Raw genomic sequence first — 21,182 nt, 5'->3', positions numbered from 1 at the left:
TGGCGTTCTAGTTTACCAAGTTTCTTGTGGAGAGATCGCCAAGTGGTTGAAGCATTCGAGCAAGCACTCCATTCAAAACCGTTAAGGAACGGCTGCCTTGGCAAGCGCTAGCTAGCTGCTTGGTAAACGAGCACACCTCCATCCCTTGTAGGGTATAATCTAGATTACAGTAGATCTTCCCTCAGTTCTGTAAGTAAAACTTACCTCATGGATGACGAGATTCCTCCAAATTTCTTTATTTAATGTTATAAACAGCATTAGTGACAGTTTGAAAAGGTAATAATATGTGTTAGTGGTTTATAATATTTTACAAGCCCGGCCACGCCGCTGTTCGATTTTTGGTCTTGTTTTCATTTGCGGACATTATTGTCATGTTTATTTCACAGTTTACGATCACAGTTACTGAAATTACAATTTTCAAATGCTAAAATATTGATTGAGGTTTCCCTTCTATGTTGAGACGAGAGAGAGAGAGAGCCAGAGAGCACACTCATCGTGTAGTTATTAAATGGTAATCGTCGTGTTTTTGGGCCGTGCTCTGACTAAATTTTTTCCCAACTTAATTTTTCACTTTAAGCCTGTTTTATTTTCATCCTTTTTTAATGCGCTTATAATTCCTTCGTTTGTTTTGTTAACGCTCCCTTTCCCTAAGCTGGGAAGGTCGGAGACGGAGTGCATTACTAACTTCCTCTTCCCGAGCTGGGAGGATGAGGTCGAGCCTCGTGTGTTTAAACATGGCGGCTGCTCACTCGCAGCGATATGCAGCGTTTGAGCAATTTGTCACGTGAACATGGCATTGCGTGTTCTCAACCCGAGGGTGTTTCAGGAGAAGCCATTGTTCTCGCGATCGGGAACATGATCGGATTTGATAAGGTACGTGCCGCATCGCGTATGAATAAACGAGTTATCGTGTTTGTGTCCGATGTAGAGCACGTTGCTCTCATCGTACAACAAGGTTTGTCCCTCGACTCCGGACACTTTGTTATGGTTTATCCTTTGGATACTCCTGCTCAGCTAATGGTCGCAATTACCAAGTATACATCACCACCGACACCCTCAAGTGCTTTGGTTGTGGTGCAGTGGGACACATGAAACGGTTTTGCCGCCTTCAGAAGGAACAGCCTAACATGGTCGAAACGAAACTGGTAACAATGACTCGCAGATTACTAGTACCCGACTGCAAAGCCGCAATGAGCCGGCGAAGCCAAAGCCTCTTGCCATTATCTTACCCATCACTATGGCATCAGTAGGTTAGGTAGGTGTAGGTGTAGGTACCGTACCTAGTTCAAAATGACACCATTTGCATTCTGGATGAGATTAAAATTTATAAAATTTCCTTCTTGATTAATTCGGTGAATTCCGTCTCAACTTCGGATATTTCCGGCCGTGAAAAACTATCCCCTACGGCCGCGAGATTTCTAAAAAATAATTCTTCGTCAATTTTAGAATATTTGACACCGTTTTCAGTGTCCGAAACGCGGTAATAAGCTTTTTTGAAATATTTGTTCAAATGCTCAAATCTCATTGGTTCCGGTGTTTGGTGACGATTTTCGTTGAAGATAACGAGGTTGGTCTTAAAGTATTTTAATTACAAATTAGAGGTGCATATGATTGTGAATCAAAAAAAGACGGGTGAAACAAACTCCTATTGAACTTTTTCTCAAATTTTTATGCATACTTCCGCATCCGCAAGATGGCGGCCTCCACAGAGCGATTTGGTTTTTGAAATATTTTCTCAAATGCTCGAATCTCATGTCATTGGTTCCGGTGTTTGATGACGATTTTCGTTGAAGATGACCAGGGCCCGGGGAACGAGGTTGGGCTTAAAGTATTTTAATTACAAATTAGAAGTGCATAAGATTGTGAATCAAAAAAAGACGGGTGAAACAAACTCCGATTGAACTTTTTCGCAATTTGGTACGCATACTTCCGCATCCGCAAGATGGCGGCCTCCATTGAGCGAGTTGGTGCGTCAAAGCTTCGAAATTCTCAAAGGATCCAGCAACATCTGGCTTTTCAGCATAATACGTACGCGTTTATTCACAACACCGGCTTCGCCGGCTAATATTAACGTTTCCTGCTCGATAAATGTGCAGGATAAACCAGGTAAACAAGTGGACCCGCCCCCTCCCGTTGAACCAATGGACAGCGCAAATAAGGGGTTTGTTACCGTTTCTAAAGTAAAAAAACGTAAATCGGCTGTAAGAAGTGCGTCACCTGGGAAAAGGCAAATCAGTGAAAACTCCATCACTGGAATTCAATGTGATAACAGGTTTCCCTTATTAGAGGAAAAGGATACCTCCACTGGTACAAACATTATCAAGGAAAAAGTGGATTCTAATTTTCCAATCCCAGTGAGTGTTCCTGATCCCTCAGACAGTGTCATCTCACACAAGGACGTTCATTGAGCAGCTTCCTCCTGTCAATTTGAAGTGGAAGAAAAGCACTTAAAATCTCCCCCTAAAAAAGGAATAAATGAGGAAAATAAGGACACCGAGGGAATAAAAGAGGATAGTTTAAATCCACTGAAGGAGAGTGACATCCATGAACCGAGCACCGTGGTCATGTCACAAACAGGCTTGGAGTCCCCCACCTCGCATCCCGAAGATGCTTCAAATGTGACTCCTGCAAAAAACGTTCCTGAAGAAGTTTCTTTTATTGAAACTGAGCAATCATGTAATGTGTGCCATAAAGCTGAAACACCAATTGATTCCCCATATGAGGAATCTGATGGTGAGGGTCAAGACGAGTCCTCTCAGATTCTAAAGGCTGTAAACAGCCCTTCGGATGACGAGCTTTTGGGACTTCTTGAGCGATTCTTCTGCTTCATCTTCATGCTGCTTCTGCTGTCTCAACAATTGATGGAGGTCCTCAATCTCAAACAGGAAATTAAAGCTGTCTCCCTTGACATATCACGTGCCCTCGATACGATCTGGCACCCCGCTCTGCTCACTAAACTCTCCTCCTATTGTATCCATGGAAATCTCCACGCATGGCTTGCGGACTTCTTCTCTGGTCGTTGTCAACATGTGGCCCTGAATGGATTTCTCTCATCTCCCCTTCCTGTTCAGGCTGGAGTTCCCCAAGGCAGTGTTCTGGCCCCTGTGCTTTTCCTGGTCTTCATTAATGATCTCTCCGACTCTCTGGAAAATCCTCTCTATCTCTTTGCTGATGACTCCACATGATGCCGCTCCATACCTCATCCCTCAGATCGGCAGTCTGCAGCCTCCTCACTGTCTGCAGACCTGGACAAAATTACAGACTGGTCAAATAAATGGAACATGTCTTTCAATCATGACAAATCTCACACTCTCACTATGTCTCTCCGAAAAGACCGACTGGACAACCCTCCCATCTACTTTCTGAACAATACTCTCCAAGAAGTTCTGTCGCTCAAGCTTTTGGGTCTCACTATCTGCCATGATCTTTCCTGAGAAAACCACATTTCCAAGCTGGCCTCCCAAGCCAGTTGTCGACTGGGCATCCTCCGTTGTGCGAAGTCCTTCCGTGGCACACCTGAGCTCCTCACCACAAACAAGGCTTTCATCCGCAGCTCAATGGAATACTGTTCTCCCCTCTGTGCCGGTGCCCCTGCCTCACATCTAGCTCGGCTTCAGGCTGTTGAAACCAAAGCTTTCAGAATCATTGGAATCTCCTGCGATGAAGCTAACTTCGATGGCCTTTCACTCACTCACTGCAGGCAGGTTGGTGGTCTTTCTGGCTTCTCCCGACTCCTCTCCGGCCTTGCTCCCCCAGCTCTGTCTGTGCTCTGTCCCCCAAGTATTCCTACAGGTTGCACAAGATCTGCCAGCAACCCTCTTATGGTGAAACTGACAAAATCAAGACTCTGCTCACCTTCACTCTTTTATTCCCCTTTTCTCTCGCCTCTGGAACAAACTCCCTCACTCTCTTCAATCCCACTCCTCCCTCCAGGTCTTTAAAACAGCTGTTCACCACCATCTCTTATCTTCCCCCATCCAAAACCTTGATCTTTTCTACCCCCATTAATTCACCCCAGATCCACTTTTTTGAATTACCAACTTCTTTCCTGGAATTCGAGCAGTGTCCATGTGTTTCATACCTCCCCCACACTCCCCCCCCCCCATTTTTCCCATGCCACTTCCCCCCTAGCCCTCTCCCTCCCACAGATCTCCCGATGTCCCTGTTCTCTACTGTTGTACTTGTGTGCTTCCCTCTCTCTCCCCATCGTGTCTTCCATTCCCTTTATCATATGTTTAATGTGTCAGTTTGTTTTTATGTGATTTAATGTTAGCTCTTACACGAGCCTCGATCTTGTATACAAAAAAAAACCAAAAGAAAACATTCCTATCATAAAAGGAACGTTGAATTGAAAGATAATTTCCCCGATCTCCAGGTGTTGATTATTAAATTGAAGGAAATTGTGCATAACCCTGACACCCCAAATTTCACTGAGGCTCAGAATCACAGATTTAAAAAAATTATCCAGAAAGCTCTGCAGGAGCTTCCTAAATGAGGTCCCTATGGGTTGTTTTATCTATTTAGTTATTTATCTTTTTTCTTTTTCCGAAAGAATGAGTGTTAGTTTTGGAAGTCTAAACATTAACGGTGGTGGTAATTTAGAACAGAAAGTTCAGGTAAAGGATCGATCACAGCGTTTGCATCTGGATGTCTTGTTACTGCAAGAAACACATGGAGATCCGAACACCCAAGCCCAATGGAGAGGCTAATGAAGGGCCAGTGGTTCTTTTGTGATATCAATTGTCTCACTGCTGGAATTGCTTTCTTTGTCTCTTCCTCATTAACGCTCTCTCAAGTTCAATATACAGTGCATTCAGAAAGTATTCAGACCCCTTCACTTTTTTCACATTTTGTTATATTGCAGCCTTACGCTGAAATCGTTGAAATTCATTTTTTCCCTCATCAATCTACACTCAATACCCCATAATGACAAAGAGAAAATAGGATTTTAGAAAGTTTTGCAAATTTATTAAAAAGCAAAAACTGAAATATCACATTTACATAAGTATTCAGACCCTTTGCTATGACACTTGAAATTTAGCTCAGGTTCCTCCCATTTCTCTTGATCATCTTCGAGATGTTTCTACACCTTGATTGGAGTCCACCTGTGGTAAATGCAATTGATTGGACATGATTTGGAAAGGCGGCACACACCTGTCTATATAAGGTCTCACAGCTGACAATGTGTATCAGAGCAAAAACCAAGCCATGAGGTCGAAGGAGCTGCCTGCAGAGCTCAGAGACAGGATTGTGTCGAGGCACAGATTTGGGGAAGCCTACAAAAAAAATTCTGCTGCATTGAAGGTTTCCAAGAGCACAGTGGCCTCCATAATTATTAAATGGAAGAAGTTTGGAACAACCAGGACTCTTCCTAGAGCTGGCCGCCTGGCCAAACTGAGCAATCGGGGGAGAAGTGCCTTGGTAATAGAGGTGACCAAGAACCCGATGGTCACTCTGGCTGAGCTCCAGAGATCCTGTGTGGAGATGGGAGAAACTTCCAGAAGGACAACCATCACTACAACACTCCACCGATCTGGGCTTTATAGCAGAGTGGCCAGACGGAAGCCTCTCCTCAGTGAAAGACACATGAAAGCCCACAGAATCTTGTTTCTCACAGTCTGAGAGTCCTTTAGGTGCTTTTTTGCAAACTCCAAGCGGGCTTTCAGGTGTCTTTCACTGAGGAGAGGCTTCCGCCTGGCCACTCTGCCTTAAAGCCCAGATCAGTGGAGTGTTGCAGTGATGGTTGTCCTTCTGGAAGTTTCTCCCATCTCCACACAGGATCTGGAGCTCAGCAGGAGTGACCATCGGGTTCTTGATCACCTCTCTTACCAAGGCCCTTCTCCCCCGATTGCTGTTTGGCCGGGCGGCCAGCTCTAGGAAGAGTCCTGGTTGTTCCAAACTTCTTCCATTTAAGCATTATGGAGGCCACTGTGCTCTTTGGAACCTTCAATGCAGCAGAAATTTTTTTGTAGGCTTCCCCAGATCTGTGCCTCAACACAATCCTGTCTCTGAGCTTTGCAGGCAGTTCCTTCGACCTCATGGCTTGGTTTTTGCTCTGATATGCGTTGTCAGCTGTGAGACCTTGTATAGACAGGTGTGTGCCTTTCCAAGTCATGTCCAATCAATTGAATTTACCACAGGTGGACTCCAATCAAGGTATAGAAACATCTCAAAGATGATCAAGAGAAATGGGAGGCACCTGAGCTAAATTTCAAGTGCCATAGCAAAGGGTCTGAATACTTATGTCAATGTGATATTCCAGTTTTTTCTTTTTAATAAATTTGCAAAACTTTCTAAAATCCTGTTTTCTCTTTGTCATTATGGAGTATTGAGTGTAGATTGATAAGGGGAAAAATGAATTTAAACGATTTCAGCATGAGGCTGCAACATAACAAAATGTGCAAAAAGTGAAGGGGTCTGAATACTTTCTGAATGCACTGTAATGAAGTAATTCCTGGCTTGTCTTCAATTCACTGCCAATAATCAAATCTTTGTTTTTGTTAACATCTATGCTCCCAGTAAGAATGCTCAAAGGCACAACTTCTTTGCTAAAACTAGAGTATTTTCTGAGTACAATTGTCTCAAATTGCTCTTTTATCATGAGTGGTGACTTCAACTGCACTCTTGACCCTGTTTTTGACAGAAACAGTGCGGAGCCACATCCTAGATCTGCCAAACCCTTGGAAAAAATCATTAAGACGATGGGATTAATAGATGTCTGGCGTATTCAGCACCCCATGCAACATCAGTTTACTTGGTCTAGATGTACGTCTCAGATACACACTCTCGCCATGTTAGACAGAATTTATGTTAATACTGTAATGCTTGACAAGATATTGAAATCTGATATCGTGCCTTCTCTTTTTTCTGATCATCTGGCCGTAACTTTCTCCTTTAAGCTTGCTCTGCAGCAACATGGCAGTCCATATTGGAAGTTCAATGTCATGTTCCTGGAAAATGCTGCTTTTTGTGAAGCTTTCAAAGTGTTTTGGATTAGCCTAAAAAAAAGAAAGAATAATTATGATAACCCGATATTATGGTGGGACTACGCAAAGGCACAGATCACTGTCTTTTGCCAACAGTTTAATTATTTCTCTTCTTTTGGTGTAAAAAGGGAGAGGTTTGCACAAGAAAAAGAAATAATGAGGTTACAAACTGATGTGGCAAATAGCCCCAAGAGATCAAATAATAATTTGCAACTGGAAAAGAAGACTCTACTAAACAATCTGTTCGAATACCAAGCAAAAGGTGTAATGGTCCATCTATGGATGGATCAGCTATATAATTTAGATGCACCGACTAAATTTTTCTTCCATTTTGATAAAAAGACTACCAATCAAAGGCAAATTGAAACCTGAAGGCTCCCAACTGGTAACACTGTAATGTCACAAGATAATATAAAGAGGGAGGTTTATAGCTTATTTTCAGGCTTGTTTATGGCAAATACTCCCGGTGTGTACCCTGGTTAGAATAGGTACACCGTATCCCTGTGTGTCGTAAGAGGCGACTAAGAGGGATGGCGTCAAGAAGGGCATCCGGCCATAAAAACATTGCCTCAAAAAGAGAACCATGACAATTACAACTACATATGGGCAGGGTACTACCCGAAGTGCAGATCGGTTTCTGAGGTTTGGGACATGGAATGTAGGGACAATGACAGGGAGATCAGGAGAAGTGGTGGAAGTATTGGTCAGAAGAAGAGTGGACATATGTTGTGTGCAAGAGACGAGATGGAAGGGAAGTGGTGTGAGAATGGTGAAGGGTAGGCAGGGACAGAAATACAAGTTTGTGTGGCAAGAGTGCCCGGAGGGTGTGAATGGTGTTGGTGTCCTGTTTTCTGAGGAGTTTGTAGAAAGTGTGGTGAGTGTGACTAGAGTGAGTGATAGGTTGATGATGGTGAAAATGATGATTGGAAAGCTCTTGGTGAACGTCATCTCGGGATATGCTCCGAAGGTTGGTCGGAGCGATGAAGAGAAGGACAAGTTCTGGTGTGCGATAGAGAAGCTGATGGAAAATGTGAAAGATGAGGAAGTTGTTGTGGTAGGAGGAGACCTAAATGGACATGTAGGAAGGAGTATGGACGGTTTTGAGGGAGTTCATGGGGGTTACGGATATGGTGTGAGAAATGGAGAAGGTGAAAGGATTTTGGAGTTTGCTGATGGAGCTGATTTGTTGATTTGTAACACTCAGTTCCAGAAAGAGGATAATAAGCTTGTTACATACACGTCAGGTGGGTCGATGACAACCGTTGACTACCTGATGGTGCGTAGGCGAGATAGGGGGCACCTCCGGGACAAAAAGGTGACCCAGGGGAAGGAGGCTGTTTCACAGCACCACTTGGTTGTCTGCGACATAAGGGTGAAAGGTGCGAGGAGAGCTCGGCGGGTGAAGTACCAACCGATAATGAAGGTGTGGAGGTTGAAAGAGGTGACAGTAAGGAAGGCATTAAAAGAGAGGCTGAGTAGGGCAGAGAATGATGTGGTTGAGCTTGAACGTGGTTGGATGTCAATGAAAGATAGTCTGTTGGGCACCGTTGGTGACATATGTCGATGGACAAAAGGACCACCGAGGCACTAGGAAACATGGTGGTGGGATTCACGACATGAGGAAGTTGGAAAGAGGATTGACGAGAAGAGGAAGAAGTTCAAGGAGTGGCAGAAGGCGAAGGGTACGGGAGCAGAAAAAGCAGAGCATGAAAGTTATAAGGCAGCCAAGAAGGCTGCAAAGAAATAGGCAGCAAAGGCGCACGAGGCATGTAGGAAAATGTTTGGAGAACGCTTGGATTCGGAAGAGGGTCAGAGCGGTATTCAGGATTGCAAAGCAGATAGCGAAAGAGAGGTATGATGTGATGGGGGTGAGTTGCTTGAAGGATGAAGTGGGACAAATCGTTGTGGACCCAGATGGAATTAAAGGAAGATGGAAAAGATATATGGAAATGTTGTTGAATACAGAGAGTGAATGGGATGGCAACATAGAGAGTGGCCCGGTTTTGGGACCAGCAGAGAAGATAGCTGAGAGGGAGGTTGAGGAAGCGCTAAAAGCAATGGGTGTGGGGGAGCGGGAGGGCCGACGGGAGTTGTGGGAGATGTGTTGAGGGCGGCGGGAGGTTGGGGTGTGAAGAGAATGACAGAGATCTGTCGTCTGGTGGTGAGGGAGGGCCGCGTTCCGGTGGATTGGGAACTGAGTATCCTCGTCCCTCTATACAAGGGGAAAGGTGACCCTCTGGAGTGTGGCTCGTACCGAGCGATAAAGTTGTTGGAGCATGGAGTGGGGGTATTGGAGGGGTTGTTGGGGGGGAGGATAGGGAGGAGGGTGAGGATCGACGAGGTGCAGTTTGGATTTGTGCCGGGGTGAGGAGCGACGGACGCGCTCTTTGTTGTGAGGCGGTTGCAGGGGAGGTGCATGGAGGGGAGGGGGGGGGTTGTTTCTTTGGTTTGTTGATCTGGGGAGGGCATTCGATAGGGTTCCACACAAAGTATTGACATGGGCATTGAGGAAGTTAGGAGTGGAGGAATGGTTGATCAGAGTAGTGATGACAATGTACAAAAGAGCGCACATAGCTGTAAGGACGAAGGACGGGAACAGTGGTGAGTTTGAGGTGAAGGTGGGAGTGCATCAGGGGTCGGTACTAAGTCCATTACTATTTGTAGCTGTGTGGATGTGCTGGCTCAGAACGTAAAGGAGGGTTTACCATGGGAGTTGTTGTATGCAGATGATCTGGTGTTGATTGCGGAAAGTATGGATGGACTGAAGGAAAAGATGAACAAGTGGAAGGAGTGTATGGAGACAAAAGGTCTGAAGGTGAATATCGGAAAGACGAAGGTGATGGCAAGTGGTAAAGCATGTGGTGAGGTGGAAAGAACTGGGAAGTGGCCATGTGCTGTGTACAGGAAGGGTGTCGGAGTGAACTCCATTCAATGTACAATGTGTGCTGAGTGGGTTCATCAAAAATGTAGTGGTCAGAGAGGGTCATTAACCAGTGTGGCAACTACATTCAAATGTAAGGTGTGCACAGAGGGAGCTGCAGATGGAGGAAATGTTGAGTTGGATCTTGGAGACGGCATGAAGCTGGAAGGTGTGAAAACATTTTGCTACCTCGGAGACATGCTGAATGGCGAAGGTGGATCAGACTCGGCAACGGTTGCTGGAGTGAGATGTGCATGGAAGAAGTTTCGGGAACTGAGTGGCATGCTGACGAGGAGGGGAGTGTCGTTGAAGCTGAAGGGAAAGGTGTATGCTGCATGTGTGAGAAGTGTTATGATTTATGGGAGTGAGACATGGGTAATGAACGTAGAGCAGCAACGAAGGTTGGAAAGGGTGGGAATGCGAATGGTTCGGTGGATGTGTGGAATATTGTTGAGAGAGAGGAAGACAAATGATGAATTGCGAAAAATGATGGGAATAGAGCCTGTGATGGATGCTGTGAAGAGGAACCGGTTGAGATGGTTTGGTCATGTGTTGAGGAAGGATGAAAGTGACTGGTTGAGAAGAGTGATGGAAATGAATGCAGAAGGAAGTAGAGGACGGGGAAGACAGAGAAAGACTTGGCTAAAGATGGTGGAAGAAGAAATGCGGGCAAGGGGGTTAACAAGGAGAGATGCAGAAAATAGGGCAAAATGGAGAAGATTGTCATGGCGACGCAAGGCTATCCCCCGCTCTCGCAGGGAAAATGGCCTTAAAATGCATGTTGTTGTGTGTGTTGTTATGGCAAACGATGTTGACTGTAAGGACGATGATGGGGGTAGTTGAGTTATTTCAACGATATAATTTATTATTATTTCTGATATTATTTATGATATTATTTCCGCGATACGTTATTTCACATCTGACTTACCCATGCTAAGTGCTGCTCAAAGGGATCAGCTTGGCTCCTGTTCCTTGGAAGAGCTTGCACTTTCTCTTGCTTCTCGACCTACTGGTACATCTCCTGGATTGGACGGCCTCCCAATAGTTTTATATATCCTTTTGGCCCTTATTAGGCTCAGAAATATTGGAGGTCTTTACTAGTTTGTTACATTATGGTGAATTGCCGATGAGCTTCCGTAGAGCAGTTATTCGTTTATTACCTAAGAAAGGAGACCCTCAGCTCATTGATAATTGGCGTCCAATCTCTCTTCTAACTTCAGATTATAAAATATTTATTGAGTCGTTGATTCAAAGTGATCAGTCTTATTGTATCCCTAACCGACAGATACACGCTAACATATTTTTATAAGAGATCTTTGGGATGTGTGTAAAATAAAAAATGACAATCTTGGTTTGATTGTGCTTGACCAAGAGAAGGCGTTTGACTGTGTCAGTCGTGTATATATTTTCCATGTCCTCGAGTGTTTTAGACTTAGTCCTATTTTTCTCTCCATGGTAAAACTGTTCTATGATGGCATTTCCTCAATACTCAGAGTAAACTCTGAACTGACTTCACCTGTAAACGTTGGAAGGGGTATCCATTAGGGATGTCCTTTGTCCTGCATTCTGTATTCCTTAACCATTGACCTCTTTCAATCAAAGTGCACAGCATCTTAACTGGATGCATAAATTTGATCACAAGACCTGTGAAAATCTCTGCTTATGCTGACGATATTTGTGTCATCCTACATAATAGCCATGAGATCAAGAAACTGGTGGACTGCTTGGACTATTATGGTTTAGCTTCTTCAGCTTTTGTAAACTGGAATAAGTGCCAGGCGATGTGGATGGGCCAATGCCAGCTGCCTTTGCCTGTCCTTCCGAAACACATCACCTGGTCCCTCAATGGAATGAAGTACCTTGGTGTTTTCATCGGTGATGCAGCAATGCAAGCGAAAAATTGGGAAGGTCTCGCTGACTCTCTTGAACGAAAGCTGCGGAAATGGAAAGGTTTGCTGTCTCTGATTTCGTACCTGGGACGGGTCCTGGTCATCAACAATTTAGCAGCATCTATATTGTGGCACAGAATCAAAGCCATTCCACCTCCTGAACACTTTCTGCTGAATACACAGAAGACAATAATGAACTTCTTCTGGAGTGGAAAACACTGGCTTCGTCCAGAGATCCTGAATCTTCCCTTAGAGGAAGGTGGGCATGGTCTTGTGGACATCGTGTGCAGGGTAATGGCATTTGGGATCGCCTCAATCTCGCGGCTTCTCTATGGTCCATCAGACCTAGCCTGGAGGTCCACCACCCTCCTCCTCCTCCGTCAAGCTGGCATTCATCTGGTCTATTTCTGATGAACATGAAATGTATTGATTTGTCCTTGCTTCCACCTTCTTATAATATAATTTTTTTAATGCTTGGCATGTTTTCTTGGTCGTCCGTGATTATGTTTCTTACGCCAAAGAGATGTTTTTCAGTAAACCTCTTTTTCACAACTCTTTTTTTTTCTCAAAAGAATAAGAACGGAACGCTCCTTTGTTGATTATTTTGTTCAGAACGGAGTCCATTGTGTTGCTGATCTAATGATTGACAACAAGAGATGGTTAAGTGCTGCAGCACTTGCGAATAAAGTTGGCATGCGGCCTCACCGCATAATATCTGCTGTACTATGTGAAATACTTAACGTGTACCGCAGAGTTAAGGTGCACTGGGAGCAATCTTCTCGCACTGGTGATGGCCCAATTATTTGTGAACCAAACCTCTGTTTCCCAAATTTAGAACTCACCCCCACTGGAATGAATTCTGGTACAATAATAAAATATTTACCAAAAATACGTTTTTGATCAGCAGGTCTGGAAAATCGCGTAATATACCAGGCCTGCGTCAAAGCAATCCGGCCCTCCTTAGGAACTTGGCATTTGAGGAAGTGGCACAATTGCTTGCCTACAGAATACCCCTTCCAACCTAACTGGAAAGTCTATTATATCATGTACTTATTCCGAAGAAAACTGCCAACCTCTCGTGGAGGTTGGCACATTGGATATTACCCACCAATAAGCGCTTACATGTTTTTTCTCCTGAAATATCTGACCATTGTCCCTTCTGTGGTGTTCTTGAGACCTTGTCACATGCTTATGTTGAATGTTCACGCTTGATTCCTCTTTTTTGTGTTTTTGCTTCATGAATTGTGCACCAAGCTTTCTTTAAACTTTACCTTGAATTCTTTTATTTTTGGCTTTGTCTCCAACATACACCCAAGAGAAGTGGTTTTAGCGAACTTTATCATTGCTACAGCAAAGAAATCAATATATCGCACAAGAAAAATGCAAATTGAAAATCCTTTAAGATGTGCAGATAACCTTCCGGCCTGTTTTAAAGGACTTGTATTTGCCCATATTAAAATGGAATTTTGTTTCTATACATCTATGGATAAAGTGCTGATCTTTAAAAGTATATGGGCATTCAATAATGTGCTTTGCGCTGTTCAAGATGGTAGTTTCATCACGGATTGATCACCCGTTTAATATAATATGTACCTTTGTGAGGGTTAGTTTGATTTTTTTTTTTCTTGATTGAAAACACATGATTTTTTTCTTTTTCTTTTTCTTGATGTATTAATGGTCTTTATGTAAATGTTTCCTTTAAAATGTTGCTTGTTCACATTTGATTTGTGAAATGGTTTTATTTATACTGTCGTGCAAATCCCTCCGGTTAATACCAGGGACCGCGGAAGACCGAACGGATTTAATGGAGGCGATGACCAAACACGGATTTTTCTATCAACCGCGGGAAGAAGAAGGGAAGAGGAAGAGGCGGGAGCACTTACCTATGGCGAACTGACGGCAGCTCCGATCCTACAGGGGAATTGATGAACTCGAACAACACAAGATTTAATGTACAAAAAGAAACACGTTTATTCCGGAACCCGAGACAATGAAACGCGACGATGAATAAATAATAATCCTAAATTGGGATCCCACACACCTCACTTCAAATACACCACACAGGAATGGATTACGAAAGGAAATGTCTCGTCGTGTACTTGTAAAATGTTCTGTGGTTGCGGCCTTATCTGTCTGTCACGTGGCCCCGTCCGGCTCCAAGCTCCAGATGCACCGAGCACCGCTCCAAGCACCCCGCAGATGGCGAACCAACGACCACCAGGACCTCTCAAGACCAAGAAGGGAAGCGGAGAGACAAGAGACCAGCAAGGAAGCCCAGAGCGAAGAGAGACGTGCAGCGCAAGATACCAGCGAAGAACCCAAGAGCTGCTCGAATGTCCTGTAGCGCGCCCTTCTTTTATAACCTTCGGCGGTGACGTCAGCCTTGGCGTGCCACCAACCAGTCCCTTCCAGCTTCCCACCGTCCACCGAACCTTCTGTCGCCTTCCCTCCAATGAACCACCTCCTCCTCAGTTGCGTCTTTGCGCCTCCCGCCCCGATTGGCTGGAGGTTCGCGCCTTTCGTGCCAACCAATCACCCGTTCCCGGTGGCGTGGTCACTGCTCGTCCCAACGCGATGTTGCTAGGCCAGCCGGAGGTGTGGCCGGCGGCGGCCATCCGGTAGTGCCCCGATCTGGCTTCCTGCCCGTTTTCCAAAGTCGTTGTGGTAAGGGAGGGGAATCAATTAATGTGTGCACTAAGGACCTATCTAAGTGTTTATATGGGTATGCATTGCCATAAGGGACAAAGGTTTGGCGACAGGGACGACGACGAACAAAGGAATCTTATCCATAATCCCTGGACTATTTAGCACGCCCTGCTCCCTCGTAGCGGGGACATCAATACAGCTTATCCTGACAAACCGGACTGCACATGGAACTTATTACAGGGTAGATTCCCTATCGCGACAGTCGAATACCTACCTATACAGATCTACCTGACTAGATATTCCTCTACCCAAATTCATAACAATACTTTAAAAATATATGCTTTTTGATATTTTTGTAATAAAAGGATGTAAAAGTCTGTCTATCTGTGTCTCTGTGTCTTCTCTGACTGTCTCTCTCTCTCTCTCTCTCTCTCTCTCTCTCTCTCTCTCTCTCTCTCTCTCTCTGTCTCTGTCTCTGTCTCTCTCTCTCTCTCTCTCTCTCTCTCTCTCGCTCTCTCGCTCTCTCGCTCTCTCGCTCCTTATTCCCCTTCAAGTTGAGGAAATGGAAAAAAAGTTGAGTTGAGCTCGTCTCCTTTGCTTGAAAGCATAGCTACTTCTGTAGCGATAGCTCATAATTCCTAGAACCCAAGTTCTAATCGTTCTTGTGTTATGAATGTATTTGTTCATTGTATACTGTTGCCCTTATAATTCACATTAAAGTACACTGATTTCTACTAATGTCTTTATCCTGCCCGTGATTTATCTACAAGATCCACCTTGGGACTTAGAGTAATGTAAAAAAAAAATTGCTCTTCCTCTCTCTCCTTTGTATTCTATTATACACTTTATGAGTTCCCTTTCAAACATAGTAGGTTTTATAGGTAGTAGGTTGTAGATAGCAACTGCCCAGGGTGGTACTACCGTCCTGACTTATGAGCTTTAAAGTGATGCCCGGAACCATCTTACACTCTCCGTGTCAGGATTGCTGGTCTTGCTTTCTGTCTCACTCAAACAAGGCTACCGGGCTAGCTTCGATCTCTCTTTCTTGCAAACAAACATCATACACTTTTCATCATACACTTTTCTTCTCATTTATTTAAGGTCTGGCCTCGATGAGTGCTATCTAGTCTGTGCCTGGAGCCTCCAACATAAAAAAGAACTTCAACGCAAGAGGAAGCCATTAGGCCCATCAAGCCGAAGCAATTGTTGCCAACATATGGTTGTTTGTCCATGCTCTATCCTTTTTAAAAGCTCAGCTTCAAGCAAGGAAGCAGTATGTACTGTTTATAAAGTGTTTGATATGACTCTGCCAGGGTTCGAACCGCCAACCTCGCAGTATAACCATTACGTCACTGAGTCTGGTTAAATATGAGACATCGTTGTCTCCAATTTCAACGTTTTCTAATTTGTAACTGCTTTCCCTCTGAGATTTGTCTGTCGTTTTTATTTCTTGCTGTCATTTCAAGGTGAGCCATTGCAGGATTTCTTCAACACATGCTGGCACGAAGGTCAGAGTCATCTTTACGCAGTCAGGCAGTGTCCCATCACCTGTTGGCAAATCCTAAGAAGACATGGAAGTCTGGGAGATAAGACAAAACATAACTCGAAAAGACAGTTGGTTTTATCATATATGACATGCTGAAATTCCAAATGAAAGAAATGATGAAATTTCTATTCTGGTGAAGAACTCATTTTAATCAATTTGCTCGGCACGCTTCCCTGAGCACACACACTACAGTATGCCTTCGACCAATACATGCCATGGATTCCTCGCTCCCTAAAACTGATTTAGGATGATGGAGACATCAACTTTGGTTCAAATCAATTGAGTATTTTCACTTAACATTGAGGATTTACAGTCTTTCTTTTTATTTATTTATTAACTGGAAAATATAAACATATTTTGACCTATAAGTGCCTACAAAGTTCCCTTTAGATGTTGGCAGCGAATCTGCAGACAGTTTCTAATTTGTCACATTGTGCTGAATAAATTATATTTATTAATCTCATGGCTTTCAGGACCATCTTAAAGCAATTCCCTAATTTTTGCCACATCCATTGGTTTATTTCGCCTCTCTCTCTTCTCTTCCTTCTACACGCTTTTCTTTCCTGTTTTATTTGTGAGTGGCAATGTTGTTCAGGTGAAACATTCACGCTTGACTGGTTATTGATTTAAGATTTTGTAAATCTGTTTTTTTTTTTGTTCACATTATCCTTCTGGGTGAAGGTTAATACTTTTCTGGATTTATGTTTGTCATTTTTAATCATTTATGGCTTTTCTCGTATTACTTTTCATCCCCTCTATTTGTTTTTCTTTTCCTTCCCGTCATTGTTTTTCAAGAAGTATGAAAAATCTTTTTCTTTGACCATTTTTGTCAAATAATAATTACATTTCATTTATGCGATTGAAGAAAGAAATGGAAATAAGTCTCAAATGTATTCAAAAGATGTGCAACCATGGGAATTTTGGATCATCTAACTATGTTGATGCAGTTCATCAGTTTTGAGAAGTAAATTGCCACAGAATTAACGAAGTGCATTGTGTTGAATAAAAAACCAAACCACCGTTTAGAGGCCATTTTTCCCCGCAAAGCGGGGGTTGGCCTTTTCGGGGACCGTGGTAGTTGTTGTTTTTCGGTCCCCTTTTTGAAGCAATGTTTTACGGCCGGATGCCCTTCCTGACGCCAACCCTTTTTGCCGCCTTCAACGACAAACAGGGAATTACCAGTGAACTGGTACTCAATTAGCCGACCTCGGAAGGATGACAGGCTGAGTCAACCCCCCTGGCATTAATTCGGCGATCGACCGAGATTCGAACCCAGGATCCTAGGAATCCTAAGCCGGCACCCTAGCCGCTAGCCCAACACCAGGGTTGTTGTGTTGAATATGACGCAATAATTCAAGAATGAAACTGAAATTTCACTATTATCCGTGGTTATGTTTTGTATCATCAGGGCCAATCTGCAGATTGTCTTGGAAAAAAGAAAAATGTTTAAATTGCTTTTATCACCTTTCAGGAATGAAATTTCCTTAAGGTCTGCCAGGAATGGTACAGCGGTAGCACACTTACCTTTGAGCCGTTCAGTGTGGGTCTGATTCTTTTTAAGAATTTTGAAGATTCTGATTCTGATAATAAGGTCTCAGATAGGTGCTCCGAAGGCAGGGTGTTTTACCAAGTGTGACATGTCTTGGATGGATGTTAAGCTGGGCGTTCCGTCTGCGAGCATTAGTCGGTGGATGTTAAAGATCCCACGTATTTTTTTGTGAAGAGTTGGCAAGTTATCGCCAGCACCCTGGAAAGCCCGTGAAAGATTGTCAAACTTCTTGCTTGGCCCATCCCACAAGAAGTTGGGATTAATTGGGGCTATTAAGGTAGTACTAGTAATAGTAGTAATAATGGTGGTATTTTCTTTCAAATTGTGTTTCAACATGAGGGTGGGAATCCCCAATCCTCTACCTGCTTCGTGCAATCCATAAGGGCTTCTTTGATATATTTCTTTGCTGTCACTCTTCTCTTCAGTCACAGTTGAATATGATAAAAATTGTATCCCACGTTCTGACTTTCCTCATCACAGGCATAACAACTCAAGTGGATTTCTCTCAGTTTTCTTTCCATGGTACTGGTGTTGCCTCTCGAGGCTTGTGTAACGGCCTCTGCCAAGTTTAGAGGAATTGGCAAGTCATGCATTTGTTCAGCTTCAAGTTCTGTAACTAAGCATCCTCTCTGTGGCCTAATCTTACAAGTGTTCATTGTTAGGATAGGTTTCACATAACAGGCCTATCTTGGAGCCGGAGTGGCTGTCTATAATGTTTTCTATCTGCGCAAGTGTAGGCCTCTGTGCAGTTAGAGTGAATGAATAGTCTTTGGATTTGTCGAAAATGATAAGGTTCAAAGGTTATAATCAAATAAATGGACTTATGATATAATACAGGAAAATTTAATATGCTCTGCTGATTGATTTGAACACTTGCTGTGGCTTTTGTCAGTGGCATTTGAATCACCGGAGGATTGAGGGCAGCAGTTAGTCTGATGATCACAGCATGTAGCCAATGATGAAAAGATTTCCTCCTTTTCAATCCTAACTCACCGCCTTGATGAAGGAAATGTTAGCTGCTGGGTGAAAAAATGGGCAAGATTATGGCATTCATTATTGAGATGATTAATTCACCAAAACAAGAATCTACTGCTGATAACCAAATCTGTAAAGTATTGTTTGTGTTTTCAAGAATATGTTTTGAGGAATCCTGTAATTGCCACAGGTTACCAAAAGCCGTCATGTTCAGATGAAGCTACCAACGGACTGATGGCACGTCTTGGCTTCCTGCTCACTGGGCAGGCTCGTGGATTTAACGACAGCAGAGACTTGCAGGTGGGTGGTGTAAGAGCTGATATTATGAATGCTGCCCACAGGTGATGTAGAAGTATGAGTACATGGTATAAATATACATGGAGATTACTATATGTCAAGACATTTCCTAACCTTTAAGGGATAATACACTTGTGGAGGTTAGATCTGGTTTTGTTAAGTTGGAAATATTTTTTTTGAAAAACATGTGGTTGTTAAGCTGTGGGAAAAGGGTATGGGCTACGACTGGAGTGTCTGGAAGAGCTTTGAGTTATAGTTGTCATGGAAGGTGTAAATAATTCACCGGCATTAAGTAATCCCTGATCTAATAAGGCAGACGAGATCTGCTTACAGGATGTGATGCAAAGTTTATGTGGGCGGCAGGTCGTTGGAAGTATCCAGGGGTCACAGCTCGGTTTGATATTTGTTTTTGCTGTACCAAAAGAACAACTCTACTTCCTCAATTGCTTCTGCAGATCATGTCATTACAATATGCCATCTCACCTGGTTTTCATCTCCAGTTAAATTCCAGGGTGAGATGAAACCATGCATTTTGATTTATTGAATTTTTTTGTATTAAAATTCTGCTGTCTGGGTCTTAATAAGTGCACCTTGGTTTGTTTATTGTTAAACTTAAGACCCTAAGATCTTAAGACAGCCACCTTAACCGTTAAGCCAACACCAGTCTTTTGTTTATTATTAGTCCCCTACCGGTGTACACCGGAGGGGACTATAGGTTTGCACTCCGTCCCTCCGTCTGTCAGTCAGTCTGTCAGTCCGTCACGCAAAGAACAGTTTTCCGGACTTTTTTTCTAAACTCTTAATGCTAATGATTTCAAACTTTCAAACTAATGCTAATGGTTTCCTCATGATAAGTTACAGATCAAGTTCGAACTTCACGACGTTTCGATCATTTTTGACAAAGTTATGGCACTTTGAACTTTGGTAATTTCCCCAACAGTTTTCCGGACGACAGACTGTCGGTAGGGGACATGTATTGCAGCGCAATACTCAGAATGCTTGTTCTAATTTAAAATACCGTATCTACAAATATTCTAATTCTTCCAATTAAAAGTACTGTACTCCAAAAATGCTGTACTATGCTCTTCCTGTTTGTTCATCCCACTACTTGATGCTGTACTTGCTTCGCTCTTTGTGTGTTGCCTTTTCCCTCTATTGCCTCGCTCTATCATGAAAGAAATGTATCATTTTTCAAACCTGCATCTAATCAATTCGAGATTATCAGAGAGTGAAGTAGCTCATTTCTTCCTTTCATGGGTATTGGGGCAGGGGTTGCTGTTGTGGGGTAGAGAGAGGGAGGGTCTGAATTACACAAGCTGGAATAATCTGCAAAAAGAAAGATGGCATTATTCAGAGCGTCATACAGGTCATATATGTAGACGAGGAGCAAGTTGGCGCCAAAGGTATTGCCTTGGGAACATTCCAGCTTCCACTGGAAGAGGAGACGAGAGGGTTCCATTGATAGAAACATGTTGACTGCGCGAGTGTCGAAAGTCCTAAAGTCAGGAATAAAGATATCTTTGTATGCCACAGGTAATGAGCTTGCCAAGTAAAGCCAAGTTTCTGACTATGTCAAATATCCAAGATATGTCCAAAGATATGGTTAATACCTTTTGTTTTATGAGATCTAGGGCCTCCAACCAAGACTAGGATGCAATCTACACTGATGGTTAGAGTTGCTGCTATTTGGAAATAAGAATCACGACATTGACAGTGATCATGGATTCCATGTGACTTTGTTTGTCATGGAAAGTAAGCCTACTGGCCTATAACTGAGAATTCCCATTTTCCACCGTTCTTGTAAATGGTAGTTTTTATATTGGCAGAATTTCAGGAAAACGGAAGATGGCCAAAGAAAGACAGACTGAATGCAGCAGACAAAAGTGAAGCAAGAGCAGCAATGCAAGATTTTAGAACATGGGTACTGATGCCAAATCTTCCCATTGCCAATGCTGATTTAGATGCTGACAGAATTTTCTCTAGGCTTCTCGGGTGTGAAAGAAGGCAGTGTTACGAGGGGGAAGCAAGTACATGGTGGGATGGGTTGAGTACACAATATTTGGAGGTAAACACTGAGTTGAGACATTCTGCCTTGTTTTTTAGTGGAGTCAGGTGAGAAGTGGAGTTTGTAGATGGCTCCTCCGGAGCTTGGCAGGCAATTCGGACATACGCAATGCGGATGACGTCATGTCGTTCACTCATGAGGTTGGAGCACCAAATTACAGATACTAATTAGTTACTCCCAACCACATCCAGGTCGACTCCATATAGTGAGTGGATATCAGAGATAATGTTACCGTGTGGCAGGCGGTGCTTATCGCTCCCAGTAAAGTGCAGCATCAGCTGTATGGGACACCTTACTGGTGGTTCCCCA

General features: G+C 43.4%; 1 protein-coding gene across 1 annotated transcript in view; it reads left to right on the top strand.

Moving 5' to 3' along the window:
• Positions 1-21,182, top strand: part of LOC137433895 (protein TANC2) — a 471,451-nt gene that overhangs the window by 140,728 nt on the left and 309,541 nt on the right. Inside the window, exon 3 of the mRNA XM_068126367.2 lies at positions 18,702-18,811. Within this exon, the coding sequence (XP_067982468.2) occupies positions 18,702-18,811 (110 nt within the window). The remainder of the gene's footprint in view (positions 1-18,701; positions 18,812-21,182) is intronic.

Source organism: Myxine glutinosa, chromosome 10, assembly GCF_964187855.1.
Source record: "Myxine glutinosa chromosome 10, kmMyxGlut1.1, whole genome shotgun sequence".
In the NCBI taxonomy this organism is placed as follows: Eukaryota; Metazoa; Chordata; class Myxini; order Myxiniformes; family Myxinidae; genus Myxine; species Myxine glutinosa.
The sequence above is the reverse complement of the archived record's forward strand: the minus strand, read 5'-3'. Positions and strand labels throughout refer to the sequence as shown.